Source organism: Pleurodeles waltl, chromosome 4_2 (assembly GCF_031143425.1).
Source record: "Pleurodeles waltl isolate 20211129_DDA chromosome 4_2, aPleWal1.hap1.20221129, whole genome shotgun sequence".
NCBI classification, from domain to species: Eukaryota; Metazoa; Chordata; class Amphibia; order Caudata; family Salamandridae; genus Pleurodeles; species Pleurodeles waltl.
The window spans coordinates 981,399,603-981,420,249 of record NC_090443.1 but is presented as its reverse complement, the minus strand read 5'-3'; the positions used below and the strand labels follow the sequence as shown (position 1 = coordinate 981,420,249).

At 44.0% G+C, this 20,647-nt stretch overlaps 1 protein-coding gene across 2 annotated transcripts in view; it reads right to left on the bottom strand.

The window, feature by feature from the left end:
* EIF2B3 (eukaryotic translation initiation factor 2B subunit gamma) overlaps positions 1-20,647 on the bottom strand; it is a 295,364-nt gene that overhangs the window by 219,495 nt on the left and 55,222 nt on the right. For both annotated transcript variants that reach the window (XM_069232821.1, XM_069232822.1), the window contains exon 5: positions 8,305-8,416. In XM_069232821.1, coding sequence (XP_069088922.1) covers positions 8,305-8,416 — 112 coding nt within the window. The remainder of the gene's footprint in view (positions 1-8,304; positions 8,417-20,647) is intronic.

Sequence of the window (20,647 nt, the reverse complement as noted above, 5' to 3'; positions counted from 1 at the left end):
GGAAAAAATACAGGCCAAGACATATCTGACCCATTTAATTTTTGGCATTCAAAAGACAGTTTTTAAAACCACAGATGAGGAACTGATGCTTTGATTTCAAGGTCGAAGAAAGAGTCGTTGCCACTCTACAGATACCAACATGCTGTGCAATACCCACCTTTACCCACCAGGAATGAGGATAGCTTCACTACTAGTTTGTGGAAGGCAACTTTCATTGAATTATTTTATACTCACACACAAAAACACAAACCACTACACCAGTATCTGCACCCACACTTTTCTAGTCTGGTTCTCCAGATGAAGAACTCAAGATTACATCCAGCAGTGGCGCTGACGGCCCCCAAACCCCCTCCTCCCCAAGTGCCATTTCCACTTGTTTGTGCAAATCTTGAGACTGGTTGAAGGTAGAATTAATGCCATAATCAAATCTCCCATTAGAATTCCCAACTTTGGTATGTTCCTGGGTACCAGTGTACCGGTGGAGAAAGCTACAGATATCAGATACATTCTGATCATGGGTACTTAGGTGGTTGGTCGGTGCCTAAAGAATATTACTGACAATCCAAGCAACACACACATATAACCGGTACGGATGCTTCTCTTATGTGGAGGGCTGGGTAAGGAAGGTGGGTGGGATTATAGGTAGGTGTGGTGGAAGCAGCCATGGTGGATATCCAACCCTTGGATCAGAGTATGCTAAGTTAGAAAGATGTAGGCGGTGGAGATTTCTGCATGGCGGAGAGGTTGTTACGGGAGAGTCGGGTAGAGTGGGCAACCAGGTGCTAAAAGAAGAAGAGTAACCTGCAGTTAAGAACAAGAAACTCCGTGGACACACCTGAGATGGAGCATCAGGTAGAGTGGAAAACTGGGAAGGATGTGGTACAGGACTGTGTAGTGTGGAGAGTCCAGTACATTGTCAGATCTGCTATAGCAGAGACCCAGATTTTGGGAATGATAGAGAGTCAAATGAGGGTCAGTCCGCTACAGTAGATACTTGGGTAAATGAGAGGAGGAGAACAGGGTAAAGAAGAACATCAGGCACAGGTGAGACAAACAGACTGCAGTTCTTGAGAGCTGGGTGAGATTGGGAATCAGGTAAGGTGAGAGCCCGGGGTGATGAACATACTTCAGTCAGGCACTGCTGGCCTGTGCCAGCAGGAAGTGAGAGTCACATCTGAATGAGCCCGCAGTCTGAGCACTAAAGCGCCTTTGCTTTACCCATGCAGAATCCTGTAGTGGCACTATGATGCGAGGGATTAAGAGGACTGCAGCCCAGGTGGGCCTGACAAAGGCTTCTGTAAAATTTAGGAATGTGTGACACGTGATCTTTTCAAGCAGAATTTATTTCCTTAGCAGGGCTCATCCCATGAGGCACAGAAGCTTAGCGCAGATGTCCTTGCCAGCCCTCTTGAAGGACTAGCTTCAGCCAGCTCCCTCCACATTAGTAGAAGTTACAGATTTATTAAGTACGGGATGAGTTGTGCATCCCATCTTGTTGAAAGGAGTCGGAGCGCGGAGCCTGGCCGAGTCGGCTGCTCATCTCCAGGGTTCCACAGACCACGTAAGACAACATGGCGGCGGCGGAGCGGGGTGAGGGCGGAAGAACGGCGGGGTAGGCACCGGGGCAGGGCTCCAGAATAGCAGGCAAGTGAAGCACGCCAACAACAGGGAGCAAAAAACAAAAGTCTTCGTCTGCAGACCTGCGCTCTGAATACAAGAGAGGGGGGACCACCGCGGGATGAACTAGAGAAACACAGGCAGGCTGCCAAGAGGCAACGTGCAGAGGGACGAGATTTAGGGGCTCACCGGCTTCCAGGCGTGAAAAGCACGAGGTCTGCCAGAGGACGAAGGCCTGTCATGCTCACGTCCCGCTGGGCAGCCCACTCTGCCCTGCCAAATGCCAGCGGGAGACCATGCAGCTCTGGCACACAACCAGAGTGGCGCAGCCCCAATAAAACCGTGACGGATTGCATTAAACCAGTACAGAGTGCCACCCAAGTCACGCCCAAGTAAAGCAGGCACCCCCGGATGCACAACTCATCTTCTTCCTCGGACTCAGACAAGTGGCTGGGGGTAAAGGTCTCATGTTTCTGGTCCACAGTACAATCTTATCATCCCGGTCGGTATACCCATGGGTGCAGTACAGTGGGGGAGAAAATAGTGAAACAGTGGTGGGCGGGGGAGGTGTGCTTTCCCATTTTACCCCCCCTCCCCCCAAAAGAAAAAATTGCTCTTCACTACAACAAAAACCCCTGAACGTTTTTAAAGTGAACTTGGCATTAATGTATAACTTTAGCAAAAATCATGCTTTTTGAGGTTTGGCATGAGTCCCTTGAGTAGTCTGAGATATTAGCATTTGATAAAAGGTGCCACGTGGACTTGAAAGGGTTAACCCTTTTGCATACCTTTACAGTTGAAAAGGCATTTATTGATTTGTTTATAACTGTAGCACCATTTGACGAATACGCTTGGCATTTGGCAAACTCTTAGCAGGTTGAGGTCACTGTTGATATGTTCGTATTCGTTCGGATTCATTAATGTGAGACCCAGGTTAAAACAGGGGATGGGGCAAAGAACTGTTCATGTTTAAATGTTGGCACTGTGTGATGAATCTGCACAAAATCTGTCAAAAGTTTAGAAAAATTACTTTTTCACTGGTATGTCACGTTTTGGGCACTATTACAAGTACACCAAGTAAGTGGGGTGCAACAAAATTCTCATTTGCAAATATCTTGGATGCTGTTCTATCAATCTGCATAAAATGTAACTGGCAGTTAACAAGTTACAGCCGTTGCAGGTGTTTAAGGTATTGTGCTTATTAATGTGGGTGGGAGGCAAAATTTAAGAGGGGAGAGAAACATTTTTGAGTTTACAATAAGTACCTTTGCCACCTTTTGATGGATCCAAATTCAAAAACAACAGATGATGGACGGAATGCAGAACCAATCAAACATTCACCCCCAGTCACAGATCTGGGTTTAATCCATCATTTTTTTTTGCTTGCAATGCCATTCCAGTTTGGTCCCAGCCATATGCAAATCAGTCTTGACGCTGTTCCCCATGGGAACAGTCCAGCCCGAACTGCCAGGCTAGGTCCTCCCTGGACCAGAAACAAGCATCCTCGGACTGGTTTCAGGGTATCACCCTTCATCAGCCAGGCTAGCTTGAATCTGGTGGCATAGCACAAAATTAGGCAGAGACTTAGCCTACTAGTGGAATTCTCAATTCCACGCACATCCCTGGGGGTAGAATTGAGTGGGGTCAAAAACAGCCGTGGCACGTCCTTAAGGGCGGGGGGGGGGGTCATGCCCCACCCACCTTTCGCTCCTCAAGAATAGTGTCTGTCAGGCTGAGCAAAGGTCAATCTGACAGACACTCTTCATGTTCAGCTCAGGCAGCCAGGAGCGAGGCAGGTGCGATTTACGCAGACTCCTGGCTGCCTGAGCTGAACTTTGCTGGGCTGAAGAAGTCACAGCTCGTATGGGCGTGACCTCCTCGGCTCAGCAAAGGTGTCTCGAGGCCCTCCTCCTCAGTGACGAGGGGAAGCACCACCACTGACTCCGACCTGGGCGCTTCAGGTTTAAGCGCCCAGGGTGAGTGTCAATCAGTGACACCTCGTCACAGGGTGGGGTGGGGTCAGAAGTCTCACTGACCCCATCCCACTCTGTGACTTGGGGCTGGGACCTAGGGTCAGCCAGAGAGGGAAGGCAGCAGTCCCAACCCTCCTGGGACCTCCGAGCTGAAGGTAAGTGTGAGTGTTTTTTAAATGAATGTTTGGTGCATGCGTGTATGTTTGAATGTTGATGTGTGTTGTGAATGGATGTGCGTGCGTGCGTGCGTGTGTGTGTGTGAATGAATGAGTGTGAGTGTGCTTCCCACCAGCCCCCCTCCCTCCTAAAATTACTGGCCGCCACTAGTCAAAGAAGTATTCATTTGCTAACAAAGTTGGTACAGTTTGATGAAACCACCAAAACTCTGGTAGGCATTTACCAGATTTAGCTTCTTCCGTTACAATATCCAGTTTAGAAAAGTTCCGACAGGATGGAGTGGCGGGTAAAACGTATCTCACTCCACACAGACTCAGGGTAATATATGGCGGCGAACCCAGGGGATGCCCCAGGTGCTATTCTTTACATTCATATTTTGACCACATGACAAGGGGGTGCCCCGGGATACAGCTGTACTGGCAGGGGGCACTGGGAGCTTTTGGGAGCATCCTAGACGAGCGGCTGGAGCTGGATCCTTCCCTCTGCCTCCTGGGGCTATACACCAGGCCCACCTCTAGGAAGCTTGGCAGCAGGTTCTTCGACCTAGCCCTGATACTGCTCAGGCGTCTGATCGTCATGGCCTGGAAATCCCCTGCGGGCCCAGCCCTGGTGGACTGGAGGCGAGATGTATCAACCTGGGCACAGGCTGAACTACACATGCTGCGGAGAGAGGAGGCTCGGGGGGTGCGTGCACCTTCTATTGCCCCCTTGTGGGCCGAGGTACTGGAGGCATGGGAGACACAGAGACATGGGGACCTGGAAGTCGAGGAGGGTATGCCTGGCTAGAAGTGGGCCCCATCCCCAATTGATGGAACATAGGGGAAGTGATGTAACCCATGTTATTCAGCAGAGATCAATCGGTGTGTTTATTACCAGGGGTAGGAGGGCAGAGGCCACTGCTCTGACGCCGCTACATTTATACTGCCTCAACTAGTAAACGCTAGACAATATTCCTAGCCAGTCGGGGGGAACTCTACTCCACTACTGGAGAGGAGGAGGGGTAACCGTGAGGATACTGATCCCCCAACTCAGATAGCCCGGCTAGTCTTGAATACCTCATTTGCACTACAGCACGGAGTTGCTCCTCGAGCGCATTGTTACATGTTCCCTTTAGTTGTGTTAATGGCATGAAAGGTTATATTAAGGATGATAGCGAATGACTGCTAACTGAAATTGGGTAATTCTTGTAAGACTAAGCGAATGCTTATGTATTTACTGAATATGCTGGATGCCATCAGTAAACCCAGAAGGGTTGCGATACAACTTTAAAATTGATTGGGAACCAGCTGAAATGTGGGAACTTTCGCATGTACCATGCAACAAGAGATACTACTCCTATCCAAGAGTTGTACTTCATTTGACAAATACCAATAAACAAAGCTTAAAAAAAAGGGTGGAGTGGCTGGAGGGCATGGGGGGGGGGGTTGTGTACTGGATGTGTGTGAATGTTAGACACGGGGGGAGTGAAAAGGCTCCTGCTAAAAGGGCGGGGCATCCAAGTCTTTAGTTTAATGCTAACAGAGATTATTTGAGATGTGTACCTTTATTTAACCACAACAGGGAGGAGTTTAACAAGTGTATTTAAAGTTAGGAAAGAAGCGACCTTGAATATATAAATACTTAGGGCCCTTTGGAGATCCTTTGCTATGTGTCACCAGGGAATGAGAAATACACCACCTGCTGAATAGGACAATATCATTTAGATGAACACAAAGTAGATGTGGACTAGCCAGTTAACATCAGAAGGGTATGTGATGGGGAGTTATTCATTGCAGAGCTCCATCTAGAATAAATTAATAATCCGTATATAACTGATTTCTGTAGAAGACATGTAGAATAGACTAATATAGGCAGGGGAGATAAGGAATGTAAACCTTCCTTCATGACTAAAACAATAATGTCTGTATAAGTGATTTATGCAGATGAAGGCCTTCTTAGCATCTCTGCTGTGTAAGGAAAGTAACAATTGACTCTGGAGAGCATATTAAAAACATGGATGGTCAGACTATCTCTTGGAATATATGATGAAAAAACAGGACATTAAGGGAAAGAAAGAGCCTCAAAGAATAGTGTATGAATGTATTTTATAGATATACAGACGCATCGTACTGGATGAGACAAAGAAGACTGAACAATTAAAGATGTTAATAGTCAGAAAATGATTTATGTATCGCGATGAAGGCTAGTAATGGTGAGCCGAATGCGTGAATGCAAATTCGATAGGAGGGCAATAAGTAGCTAAAAATAAAGAGAAAAATATACAGATTTATAACCAGAGTGGAATGAACAAAATGGAAAACGTCGAACGGCAGTGTGATTTTTAAATCCCTCTTCATCAGAAGAATTATTAGAAGTGGATGTAAGTCTTGTTAGAATAGGTTTCAGTCTCTAATAATGAGCAAAATTTTAGAAGGATGATGTATTTTAAATTTTTTATAAATCTGTGGATACACTTCAAAAGTAATCAAGACGTGGTGCAATGTCCTTCCTTATGATATGGTAATTTGAATGAACAGATGTAGGGATAAAAATGACTCTCACCTTGTGTCTTTCTTTTCAAGAGAATGGATTAGCAAGAGTTCTACCATTAGTTAAAAAGAACATGCTGAACGTGCAGCTGACCCTCTCATGCCCTGCTACCTACCCTCCTGCCAGTGTGCTGGTGCCAACTCCGGGGGAGAGAGGGACAGCAGGGAGAGTGATTCTATTACAGTCAGAAATTATTGAAATACCCCTGTCAAGGGAAGAAAGAAGAGAGGAAAATACATTTGAGAGAAGAACACAGTGGCTTCGGGAGGGCCTCTTCCACCTTGTAGAGGAATACCTAGCATTCTTTTTAACTAGTACTTGAGAGAGCTTGATAAAAAAATAAAAAAAAATAAGAGAGAAGATTAGCAGTATTACAAGTGAAAAATAAACCAATAAATTAGGACAACCTACGTCAAACATGGCACCTTTCAATTGAAAACACAACTTTATCTAACACTGCACAAATAATGAAACTTCACAATAAATAATACATTGCACCATGTAGTCAACTGTAGGTAGCCACTTTTGTCTGAATAATACGTTTTTTTTGTTGCTCTTGATCTTTATCTAGCCTCACCACAGTCCAAAACAAATGTCTGCCTTGGGGTTGCCTTAAAGTGTTCTAAACCATTCAAGGATTTGTATATGAAAGTCCACCAACTTAAAAATAAAAACTTGTAATACATAACACAAACTTGATAATGCAAATTCTCATGAAATACCCCTCTACAAAAATTGGGCAGACAACGGACAGAGTAGCATTGAGGGAACCTCACATAGCGGAGACTGACAAGGAATCAAGCCTACTTGAACACAGACGCATTGGGGTACAGCATATTGCTGACAAGGTATGAAATATCTGCACATGTAAATTAGCTAGCCTGAAGTAACAAACAATATAAGAAAAGGTTTCGCTCATTATTTCCATACACATTGGAATATCAAGTCCTCAAAGCAGATGTAAGATACTTTTGCAAAATCAGAGTCGCTTACTATGCTGCTATGAAACATTTAAGAAGGCCGTGAGGTTAAGCTTAAAGGGTACTGGAAAGCTGAGTTCAAGACACGCCTTCAACTTAAATGTCTTAAACAGTGCACTGCTAGTGAAAACATATAGGTCACAAAGGTGGAATGGTGCGAGTTGGCCAATACAGTCAATGCCCTGCTACTGTCGAGGTTGTGCCCAAGTACTGGGGGCAATAGAACACATCCCAAATGTAAATTCCATAATAAATAGCTCAACTCCCAATCCCAAAGGTACTGAAAAGTATCTAATGCCTTTGGTATTTTTTGCAATGTGTGTGAGTGGCCTTCAGCTTGCTTTACTTTCAATCGATTAGAAAAAGTAGGTGGACAAACGCATGTCAGGCCTACATCCTCACAAGTAATAGGTTGTGCTATGCAGTTACCTTGAGCTGCCCATCCTGACATCACGTTGGGATAAGCACCTGACACAGTGTTCCGGCTCAGAGGATGATATGCCTGATGAGGCTATTTAGACTTCCCAATGAAGAAAGTGATAACAGACTTGACGCCTCTTAAACAAGTAATGGAGATTACGCTAAATAATGGCACAAAACAGACAAAGGTAGAAATGTAGTATAGACATCTTGATGAGCTCATTCTGGCTGTGGATCGATTGGGGCGAATAATGTCAATTTTTTAATTGGTGTCTGTTTTTTTCCAAATGTTTTATGAACTCGGTAGCCATATGTGACAAGTTCTGCCGCACCCTTAAGTATTGAACCATTTGACAGATTTTTTTGTGGGTGCTGGAAACATTTAGCAAAAAGAAGGCAAAAAAACAAAGAATTAACATACACAAAGGACTGTTGGAGCACAAAATGAAGGGGTGCTTGAACAGCCAAATATATATTTTTTCCACTCCAAAAGAAAATAAGTAGCTTGCCCACCAGTTCCCCCTTCTTTCCTATGAACTTAATAACACCCCTCATGTTTGTTAGCCCACCATCCCACCCGAGGCGCCACCTCTATCCTCCATGCTTACTTCTGAAGGATAGACTTCTTCATCACAAGTTCTTCCTCCACATCGGCCTCATTGGACATGTAGAGCAGTCGCTTTCCTGAGCCGTCTACTCCAATGAAGTCACGTTCTTCCACTAGAAGATGAGAGAGCCTGTGTTATTAGCAAGTCAGTAGTCTTTCTTCAATAACAAGAGGGTATGCTCTTTACTTGAATGCCTTTTCATACACAAGCATGTACAGCATCTGGCTGAGCAAGAAAGGCAGAGTGCAGGTGCACAGAGGAACATTGGTAAATCCGAATCTAAAGAAGAGCAGGACATGAAGCACAAAGTCGGAGGCTACCACACCATAGTGGGTGGAGAGAAGTAAGCGCTAAAAATACAAAAAATGTTTTGATGAATTCGGCGACCGTGAATGGAGACAGGGAAAAAACAAGACATTGTTACATTCGGACCACACACAAAGTCCTACCTCATTCCTGTACAGACAAACTAATGACAAAACATGTAAGCCATCTCATCAAGAAACCTGCAAAGCCAATTCGACAGTGTGCTAGTCTGCCTGTGCCCTTGCTTCAAGTCACACACAGGAGCAAGTTCAGTCAGTTTGTTTCTTGCACCCAAAGGGCACTCCTTCTCGACCTGAACACAACAGCAGAGCTGCAGATGGATCACAGGCCCAGGCTCCAGATCACATACAATAGGCTCAAACAAGGAGTACACTCCATTTCTTATACAGTACCTTGGCTGTGGAATTATTTTCCACAAGCACACCAGAAACAATCATTCATTCTTTAGGAAAATACTGAAAACATATCTTTACAGATAAGCTAAACTTAGAAAGGCAGATAATAGCGAAGAGTATGCTAATTAAAACAATCATTAACATTAACCTCATTGGGGAGGAGTCATGTGGGAAGGGGGTTTGAGGACCTCAGGGTCAATGGTGCAAGATGAAAATGCCCACCATGTACGGTCATGACAGGCTACACATTCAAGCGTACAGTTGTCGTGGGAGCATGGCATGCTGACCAAGATGGCTGACACACAACTAGGCGTCAACCCTACATTCAACCACCATTTGATAAAATACTGAGTCATTGGTAGTCCTGAGTGGATGGTAAGTCAGCCATCTCCCATGTTTCCATGTGAACAGGCGGGGGAGTGTTTGCCTGTCCCTGGTGTGGCCATCAGAGAGGAAACTTCAGAGTGCACTTCCTCTGCACGTATAACACCTCACTAGATGGCGGCTGGAGAGTGAGACCTTTGGAGGCTGCAGAGATAGCTGTGTGGAGTGGAGCAGTAGTCCCAGCAGCCACCAAGTGTAGGTGAGGACAGGGAGCCTTCTCAGGGATCAGGGGCTCCAGTGGCTTTTCTTTCCTTTCCGCTGCTGTTTCTTGCACCTAGTGACCTAAATTGGCGTGGGAGACACTGAAAAAAACTTTGTTCACACCCCCCCTCCTTCCTAGTCCCCGCCATCCCCACTCAGGGGTCAGTGTCTGAAGAGGGGATTGCTGCACAGTGAGCCTTGGTCATCACGAGGGCTCGACCTGCAAGGACAAGGTGTGACAGACTGAACCGTGGTATGTCTGACACTAGGAGCCCAGTGGAAGCTACACAAACTGTCATGCTTGGCTAGGGGCAAGTGCAAGAACCAGGGTAATGCCTTAACACGTTGTGTGGGGGGCCCATCTCTTTTTTCTTGTCAGTTTGGGGATTTGACGGGTCATAGAGGGTCAAAGCAAACTCAACGCTGCCCTGAGTCCCCAATGTGGAACAAACACAAACAGGGAGCAGACACAGGAGGCACCTTGACCACAGTGGAAACAAAGGCCTGGAAAAGGGAGAGGACTGGAGAGGGTGCATTGAGTCACGTTTGGTCCCTACAATTTGGAAGAGGCACAGTGAACATTATACCGGGTGGGGTGGTGGGGAGGGTGTTAAATGCTGCTCCTGGAGTGGGGAAGTGAGCTAGGTTGAGAAGTTGGCTGTTACAATCAAAGATTAATTCTGGGTAGGCATGTAACATAGGTTTTATGATGAAGTTTATTTGAAGAATAAAGCCTTAGTTACAGGTAATAAGTAAGATGGTAAATTCCTATGTAAATGCCCCAACAGGAGCAGTAACCTCGCTGTTCAGCCCAAGAACATTCTATTACATCACACCGAGCAGCATGGAACTAACTGGTAACTAAGGAGTGGAATTCCGCATAGCAAGAATTCAAGCCACAACACATCTCCTCTCCTTAAGGAAAATTAAAAAAAACATAATGGGTATCTTTTAACCACCATCAAAGAAGTAAGCAAAAGGTCTCTTACAAACCAACAGCATCTTGCACATAATAAAAGAGTACCTTCCAACCCTCGCTGCAGTAAACCAAGTAAAGGTATCTTTCAACCTTCACTCATCCCCAAAACACAAGGCATTATGTATACTCAGGTAGCAATTCATAAAAAGGTCTTTTCCAACCATACTCATGCATAACAACAGTAGGCAAAGGGTACCTTTCAACCCATCCATCCACCACAGGGTACTACATAAAATTGAAACCAAACCTCAATTTCTAATACAAAATGGGTAACTTATCACCCTCACACACGTATAACAAAAGTAGGCAAAAGGTAACTTCAACTCTTGCTCATCCCAAACAACAGGACACTACATAGAATAGAATTTGACGGGTGTCTTCCACTCACCCTCACTCAAACAGTAGGCAAAAGGTATCTCTCAACCTTTGCTCATCCTTGTACTACAGGATACTACATACGCTTAGAACCACTCCTCCCAAAATAAAGTACCTTCTCGCTCTCTCTCCACTATATACCACGCAGGACCAGGGACACTACACGTACACACATCCTCTCCTGCATACACAAATTCATCATTAAAAATATACAATGGTAACTAATTCAGAAAATATTGAAAATATCCTCAGGCAGCCAATTTAGCATGACATTACCTAAACAAGTAACAAATAAAGAACAGCACTGAACATATACTCAGGCAACAAACTCAGCATGACAATAATAAAAATACACAGGCAGCAAATTCAGAATAGCATTCAAAAATACACTCAGACATATATTTAGCAATTGCATTACAAACTCAGCATGGCATAGAACAATATCCACCAGTAACACCCCAAATCCCTAGTGAGCGACCTCTCATCCGAAATTGCTCTCAAAACCCCAGCACCAGCATGAAATCACTATATAAATCCTTTCCCTAATCTGAAGGCTCCCCAATCCATAATGGCCACCAAATGACTCTGCTCTTTTACTGTATACAGCCAATAAGAGGATAGTCCCTTCTCTATTTAGATTTGGGAGATGGCAAGCACGATCTTCACTCCTCTCTAAGATGGGTTACTCAGTAAGGCTTCAGTAGTTTTCCTTTCCTAATCAGTGCTATACAGGAGTTGGGCTAATGATGATGGGGCAGAAGTGTGCGTGTTTCCTCAGACACACAACAGCACACGCAGCAGTTCAGCACGTTCCTTCAGACTAGTCCCAGTATAACAGTGCACACGCACACAGTGCCTCCTCCACCATCCTGCTGTTACTATAATGTCCTACAGAAGAAACTAAAAGGAAGATTAAGAGAAAATGCAATTTAAGCCTGAAGTGAAGAAAAACGCCCTGCACGCCCTACCAGTATCTTTCTAATCAGACAGCCTGCAGTTAACAGAAGTCTTGGGTGTTTGGCTGGCTTAATTTTAAAAGTGTATGCTAAATTATTGCGATTTTGGTGTCAACATGGTTGGAGTTGGCATACACCGCATCTCATTACTTAGGAAAGACATGCCAGCGGGGTATGAACCGGCAGCGCAGATTAACAAAAAATGCAGCATTTCTGATGTGAAGTTAACTGGCATCAGCCACTTGAGGAACGAAAGTGCAGCTTTATTGGCATAGGCCGTGAGTATGAACCAGCATGGAGCCACCATTTGATAAAACATCACAACAATGGTTTGTTTTGGGAGGATGTAACCCTATTACGGTGAGAGCTCATGCTATTGTGCGAGGATTATGTTTCAAAAAATGCACTTAAATGGCAGGTGTAAATAAGCTGCACACTACTGAATTAAGGAGGACTTGCCTGTTTGTCACTGAGGCTCGAGCTTCATGTAACAACCACTGGGCATGAGGGCCAGCTTCTTCTTAAGGCATTCTTGCAGTACGGAGGGCGCAGCAAAGGTCATGCAGCATGTGGGAGTGATCGCCTATCGAAACTGGTGTTAAGCGACACACATTGAACTGGCAAGACAAGCTCAATTAACCTTGGAAAACGATGTGACACATCTGCGGCCATCTTCCTCAATTGGGATGTTGTCACTGTGCTACTATGGCCTATAAGGTGTACTTTTAAAGTTTCAAAATGGCAAAAGATAAGCATGCCTAATCTCAAGCAAAAATAGAGTTACATAAAGACCCAGCGAAGCAAGAGTGCTGAACCTCATTGAACACCCCCATCAGGGAGAGTTCAGTGGTTGCCAAAGAACAATTAGCCTCAGAAGAAAACAGTAGCCATCAAGGACTTTAGGTCAGTGTTAGAGGGTAAAATAGTCAAAATAAGAGTGGATTTAACCCTGATATACCAGGCTCTTCGTAAAACCACAGAAGGGGTCGCTGAAGCTAAAACTGAGGCTCCTCGGTGGAAGATAAACCCCAAAAAATGCAAACTAGCACAAGACCATTTGGCCAAGACCTCCAGATGCTTAGAACACTTGGTTAAGGAGGCCAAGAATAAACAAAATCCGCATTGTAAGCATGCTGGGAGATGAAGCGGGTTTGGAGGGTTCACCAGTAAGTCAATTGTTTTTTTGTTTTTTTTACATTTTTTAAACATGACGTAAAACCTGGCTTCTGCCCAGCACTCCACCAAAACCTACCACTGCCACCTTCCTCAAATATGAGGACAGAGCCACTATAGTAAGAGATGCACGATCTAGAAACACTAAAATGTTTGAAAATTGGAAAATCCTGTTGTTCCTAGATTACAAGTGCTCAGTGTAGCAACAGCACTCCTCGTTTCTTGTCAAGCAAAAACTCAGGGCCATGTACCTGGACTATATACTCATGTTCCCGGCTATGCTCCTGGTTAGCTTCCAAAGAAAAACATTTGTTTTCTTTTAGGCAGTCTGGGACAGGGTTGAGGAAAGGGGACCACCGAGGGGGCCCAGCAGGTACACATCCCGGCAGCATGGGGGATGGGTAAAAACACACTCTGGCTGAGCAAAGATGTGGAAATAAGGGACTCAACTGGACAGGACTCAGAAGAAGAGGATGACCCAACACCTGAAAGATCTTCAAATACTTGAAAATATATTTCGACCCAGGCAGGCCAGCTGGTTTCCCTAGTACAGGCCATGGAAAGAACGCAATGGGTTCCAATGTGCATTGGCCCTCCTATGGCAGACGATTAGCCTGAGGATATAACTCTCTGGGTGGTTTAGGGTTGGGGATGAAATTCCGCAGTCTTAATGATGGTGATTATTCAAACTTTCGTAAGAGGGCAATACAGTAAGTGGCCTTCCAGTTAGGCCTTCACAGACAGTTTTGCTCTCAAAAGTTAATTACTCTTTGTGCTAGGCAACAAATGCTTCAGGAGAATAAATATAGGTTGGAGGGGTGTTTGTGAGGGAGGTCTTCAGAAGGAGAGTACGACTAGGGGATGGGGACAACAGGTCTTTTAAGAATTGGGGAAGAAGGCAGTTTCAAGCCTGCACAGTGGAAAAGTGGAGAGGGAAGGAGTGGGGTGACACAGGTGTTTCAAAAAGGTTTTACAGGGTGAACACCTCCAAGCAGAAGGTGGAATACCAGGCTACAGGCATATCTGACAGTTCCCCTCTTGAGATCACACTTGGAAAAAAGGACAACTACAGGATGAATAAAAGGAGATTAGATACTTGGGAACTCGAAGAAAAGAGATAGTAACTGGACTCCTGATGGACTTCACATTATATTTTGAAGAAAACACAAACACTTAGCGATTCCCAAATGGGTCGCAAGGGACCAGCCTGCTTAATTTTCATGAGGCAGGTTGCAATTTATGGCCCACCGGGAATGGTTGGCACTCATAGGGATTGTGTCCTGCTGAAGTCAGCAGACTATTATGTCTGTGACTGCTTTTTAAATGAAGCAGTTTTTTTTTTTAAATGCAGCCCGTTTTCCTTAAAGAAAAACGGGATGCGTTTCAAAAATAAGAAAGAAAAGTTTTATTCTAATTTTTTCAGTGTGGTCCATGGGACCTCTACCTGCTCTGAAGAAACGTTGGTGCCACCATTCGCAAAGAGGAAGGGGTTCCGTGGGGACCCCTCCCCATTTCCAAATGGCTTACCACCAATTTGAAATTGGTGGTAATCTGTGAATGTTTTGCGACCGCATTATTTGTCACAAAACATACCTACATACCAGTGCCACTTGCTATTAGACGCCCCTTCCTAATAGTGACTTGCAAAATAAGGTTGGTACATGGCACAAGGCTATTTAGAGGTCACAAATGGCCAGAACCGCTAAATAGTTTTGCACATGTAGCCCTTTATGATGTTGGTGATAAAATAGGTTGCATCACATAGCTTAGGTTGTGTAAGAGGGAGGGGGAATTTAAATGGGGGTGAACTCTTAAAGAAGATGGAAATTTTGCCACAACTGAGAGGGAAATAGTACAAACATTTGCACAATATTATTTATAATTATATAAAGCCAGTTGCACATGCAGAGAAAAATACATTAATGCTTTTCTGGAAGCAGATGGGTGCTCTAGAAGTACCAACTACAGGGGAGGAAAGTAGTGAGTCATTAGAATAAGATCTCTCACTGAGTAAGATATCAGATTCCCTGAAGCAAACACAGGCTGGCAAGACTCCAGGATGAGATGGAATCCCAGTTGGATTGTATAAACAACTGTCTCCATTTTTGGATCCACACCTCCTAAATAAGATAAATGAGGCAAAAGCGTCAGGCAAACTGACACCAGTAGGGTTCTTCAGCAACCAGAGAGATGATACACAATAATTAGTATTTTAATCTGCACTCTGGTTTTCTATGCAGGGTATCTAGATCTGCCACAGTAAATAGTCTTTTCAGCCTTGTCACTGTCGGATCAAGGTAATATTTGTTTTCTACATGCCCCAGTTTTAAATACCATGCATCCTACCTTGTGAGCTATAAGGCTTACATCATGCTGCCATACTAATATTTAAAAGGGGCAGTTTTACTAGTCAAAATGGTTATTTTAACAGGTTGCATTTCAGGTTACACTGCAGCAGTTGGGCTACACAGGGTAGGCCTGTAGCCATGCTTGCACTGCAACAGTAGCGGATGGCACAATGGGTTCATTTTAACTTCCAGGCCACGGGTGCAATTTCTACAGCATACTCTAGGGGCAGAGGTACCCACTGTCACCTCCGCTGTGTACCTTAAGCATGGAGCCACTGGCACGTAGAGTCAGAGCAAGAGCAGACACCGTGGGATTGCTAGAGGTTACAGGAGAACCAGAAAAGATCTCATTCAATGCAGAACAATATGCAGGATACAAGATTAATTGGGACAAATCAAATCTACATAAGATTGGTAAGTGGGAAAGGCTAGGAAACATGGCCCACAACAAGGTGTTGTGGCGAGTCTAGCCAGTCTACCACCAAAAGTTTTGGAATGTTGGGCAGCTCTGCTATTTCAGACGGCCTATCAGGCTGCCCGATCAATGATCTTGGGGCGAAAGAACCCCAGACGCAGTTGTCAGCTAACTGGGTCAAACCCATGAGGCAGAATTTCATCCTAGCCTGATCCCATGCTGGAAGGAAATCAGCAGCACTGAATTGTAACGGGCAGTATGCAACTTCACGCTCAGAAAGATTGCTTCAGATCCACACAGGTCATCTTAATGTTGCTCTTCAATGTACATGCTGCCGAAGGGCAGTATTAATTCATTTGAGGGGAGCAGAGTATCACATTTGGAGCGGTAACATGAAACTCAAAGCAAGGCAGTTTTTTTCATGTGGGAGAAGAGCTGTGAATAGGAAAAAAATCTCAAACATTAAATAACATCACTTGCTTGATGCAAATAAGTGAAATCTATTGCCTCAAACCTCTTCAGAAGCTAGGAGGAGGACACATATGTAATTTTACACTGTGGGACAAAACAAGTCAAGTACAGACAACAGTGAAGCCACCAAAAACAGGACTTAGAATGCACCCAAGCCCTGAATAGCACACTTTACTAGCAACAAAGCAGAAATCCCCCAAAAAGTCCATATAACTAAATCATAGTCATTCTGGAGGCAGACATACGATATGAACAATGTTATCTAAATGATCCCTCATGAATAGATCCTACAAACAAATTCCCTCTCACCATACACAACAACACGACTGAGGATTGAGGAACGTTATGTACTTAACAGATAAACAAAGTTTTGTTTATCACAATGTTTCTTTTTGTGCTTTCTTCTCCTCGGTTATGTAATGATATTACTCTCATAAGATTTGACACAGTTGAGAAAGATTGCATCTGAGCTCTCAAGCTGTGTGCACTGCTGAAATACTGGCTATGTACCAGGGTATGGTATAATAATCAGATGGGGGAGAACATATGTGTTCTGAGAAAACAATTCAACAGAGATTTTTTTAAAAAAAATTAACAAAGCCTTCGGTGGATGAAAGGCGCTGTTTATCAATGGCCAGTAGCCACAGCATCAGTGTAGTAGAGAAATACATAAATGGTGGGTCCAAGCCAGAGCTACCAGGACCATACGGATCATGCAACTCTTGAAATTTGTGTATGCTCTAGTCACTGAGGGGTAGGATAGAAGACAAATCAATTCTTCCTTCCTAACGAAATGCAGCCTGTCACACAGGTAAGGACTGGCCTTTTTCCAATGACGTGTAGTAAAGATGGTGCTTGCTTTGACAAACATATCTATCTCTGGACACATTCAGAGGTCAAATGCAAGCCTTCTAGATGAACAAGACACAAGGTTACCTTCTCCTATGGGAGCCAAGGGTTCATTCACTATTTTGGATTGCAAGGCTCCACACTAACCTGGCATGAACCAAGTAATCAGAAGCGTGAAAGGATGGCGAAATAAGGCAGAGTTCCAAAAAAGTTGATATTAAGAGTGAACTGATTTCCCTGGTTTTGACCTAACAGTTGTTCAAAACCCTGTCGTGCTTCAGAGCTCAAGAGGGTGTCATTAAGGAATGAAAAACACACTGACATTGTTTGCTCATGTGACTCGTTTCTCTTATTTTGATGAGCACAACTCACTTAGATACCTTAGTTAAATCCAGAACATATGAAACCAACAACTTGCATCACTTTCATTCAAGCTTCCAAACTAAAGTGATGATATGTCTAAAAAAGCATTTGACTAACACCAATTTTAACTTTTCAGCTTCAGATAAGCAAATATAACAAATATTCAGCAAAACACGAATATGAGAATTTTGGCCAATTTAGGATTAATACCCAAGCATTGCTAAACTCCAATAAATGACATTGAGTTGATATAGGTTTAGATTCTTCTGCTTATCATAAACCTCAGATAAACCCGTCCCAATGATGGAAACATCTGTAACTGGAATAAATTTGTCGCCAAAGTCCACAGTGTTGGGAAACCAAGAAAGTTACTCCATTTGTGCATGTCTTTACTAATATATCATAAGAACCTCATTAATAATTGTAGCTTAAGGGCATTTATGAGTGGTGTACACCAATGGGAGGTCTGAGGAGGTCTTCCAACAAAGCTGCAAAAGGACTTACGTTACAAACATGCATACAGTTGTGTTACTGGGAGACGCTTTCGGACAACAATTCTCCCACATAAATAACTGCAAGTGTTTAGGATTATTCTGTGCCAAAAACAGCTGACTTTGGTGCCAAAGAGATAAATTAAGGTTTGTGTGGTCTGGATGGTAGCTGTGGCAGACCAAAACCTAATCCACCTTTCAGATCGCATCTTACTCACGCAACCTTATATGCTAGATAGAAACCTCGATTTACTTACTGTTGTGACCACAAGCCCTGAAAAAGACCCTGGGCCTACAATCCACTACAGGGAGAAAGTTGTGATGGATGTCTTTAATCAGCAAATCTTCATCTAGAACAAAGATGTCATGAACCTTGATGAAGAATAAATTCATTACCAAGTGACCAAGGAGATTCTGTACACAACTTTGGCCTTCCACACACTACTATATTTCAGTTAAATACTACAAACATGGAAGACGCCTCATTCCACCTTCAGGGAGTATAAATACCACAAGGAATTTTTATAACACTGCTCATCGTTAATATTTTGTGGTATTCGTGAGCAGGGGCCTCTACACCTATGCATGTGCTCTTTTTGTGCACGTACTCACATTGTACCAATGCATGTCACATTGCCACCCAGTTATGAGACATTATCGTACAGTGAGCAGTAAGCTGATCTAGAAAACTCTACACATAGTTTGGTTCCAGGTCACTAGTGGAGACACTGCACTGTCATAATCCATCAAAAGTTTCACAACTTTCCTAGGACATGGAAGGGTAGCTCAGATACCATTGTTTCTGCTGTTAGGGAGGGGAGGTTACAGAGATTGTACTGGTGCCAGCAAAGCTCTGCCTCCTAGCCAAGGCCCCACAGCCTTGTCTGTCTTTGCTCGCCCAGCAGATAATTCAGTTAACAGGTCTGCGTGTGGGTGTGCGACTGAGAAACTGCAATACATTGCCTTTGCATGCACCTGCAGCTACCCTGCCAACCTACTTGTGTGTATGTGAGCAGCGTGCTTTGTGTGCTGGGAAATATAAAGTAGCCATTGACAGCTCCTTTCCCTCTAGTCCTGCCTAGAAGGCAATTTAGCATTATGTACAGAGCTGTGGAGCAGCTGGTGCTTCCACACCCTCCTCCAGTTCAGTCCCTTTCCCCTTAGTCTTCACCAATAAAACACATGTACAGACTGGCATGTGTTGCAGATCACCACCAGAGAGCTAAAGGGACATGACCATAGATTCTGTCTACAGAAGAAACCCTCTGAATTCAGCAATGTTTTAGGAGAGGCAAAACAAACCAAAGAGCAATTATAGTTTTGGAAGCATTCTTTCATGGGTTAAGATCAGCAAAGGAACAAAAATTCAGTAGTTCGCATCTTTGAAAATCCATGCAGTCCATGCACAGAAACTGAGAAACAAGGATGTGTTGCAGCTTAAACACGTCGTAACGAGCTTATAAATTAAAGGTGAGGAACTCGATAAGGATTAGAAACAATGGGGTCTGTGGAAGGGCCAGGCATACATCTTTGGTCATTACATGTAGGCTTTGCCATGCATTTCCAGTACTCTCGCGAGATGGAGCTATTCCAGCATACTGGAAATGGAGCAGTACTGCTTTTTAACTATCATAACCTCTGAACTACGACTGCTGTTCTGGGACAAACAAGGCAGCCTCTCATACACACAGCAATCTGTACACACAAAATGAGCTTCAGATGTACATCAGAGCTTGTGAGACTTTTGTAGTTCCTATTACTGTTTTCACTGTAGCGAGATAAAACTTGGAATTCAGCACTGTCTGCTGCAAGGATATCAACTATCTGCAAAATGGGTTTAACTTTGACTATGCTTATGACAACGTCACCTGAAACCGCATGGTCAGTGACATTTTTTGAAGATCTCTTTCCGGACCATGTTGCCATGAATTTAACATTTCGAGGCACAGCCCGGAGATGCCACTAAACTTTATCAGATAAGAACATTTGTGTTGAACAGACAAAATACTAACATTTTGCCAGAAAGTAAACCAAATCCTTGAAAATCAGGCTTGGTGACAATCTTACTTTAGGGATGGACCGGAGATTCAAACACAAGGCTCCCTGGACCACTGACAGACATTTTACAGTTTCACATTTATGTACTGCTCATACCTTTCATGAGGAAACTAAGTATGTATGATAATAATGGGATCCTTAAGGAAAAACAGTAAATGCAGGAAAGAAAACCAAGTTTTATTAGAGTGACAATGAACAGAACAAAACATACAGTTCCACAACAATATAAACAGCTAGTAGTTGTTTAGTATTAACAAAGATCCTGTCTGGAAATAGTTCACGAGGGACGCGACACATGCCCGCAACGGCATGGTGAAGTGAGATCTTGAGCAAGGTCTTCCAAGGATTAAGGGAGGTCCTTGGACCATCTTAAATGTTTTGGGCACCAGGGGATGAAGCTCGTGTGAGACTTTGTTCCAGTGCAGCAGAAAGGCGAACATAAGACCTGAATCTTTACGCCACAAAGGAGGTCTGGAAGTGCCAAGGCAGGTTTGCGCTAGCAATCAGTGTCCTGTTCTGGGTGTAGAAGGAGAATGAGGTAGGAGCATGGGCTCAGGG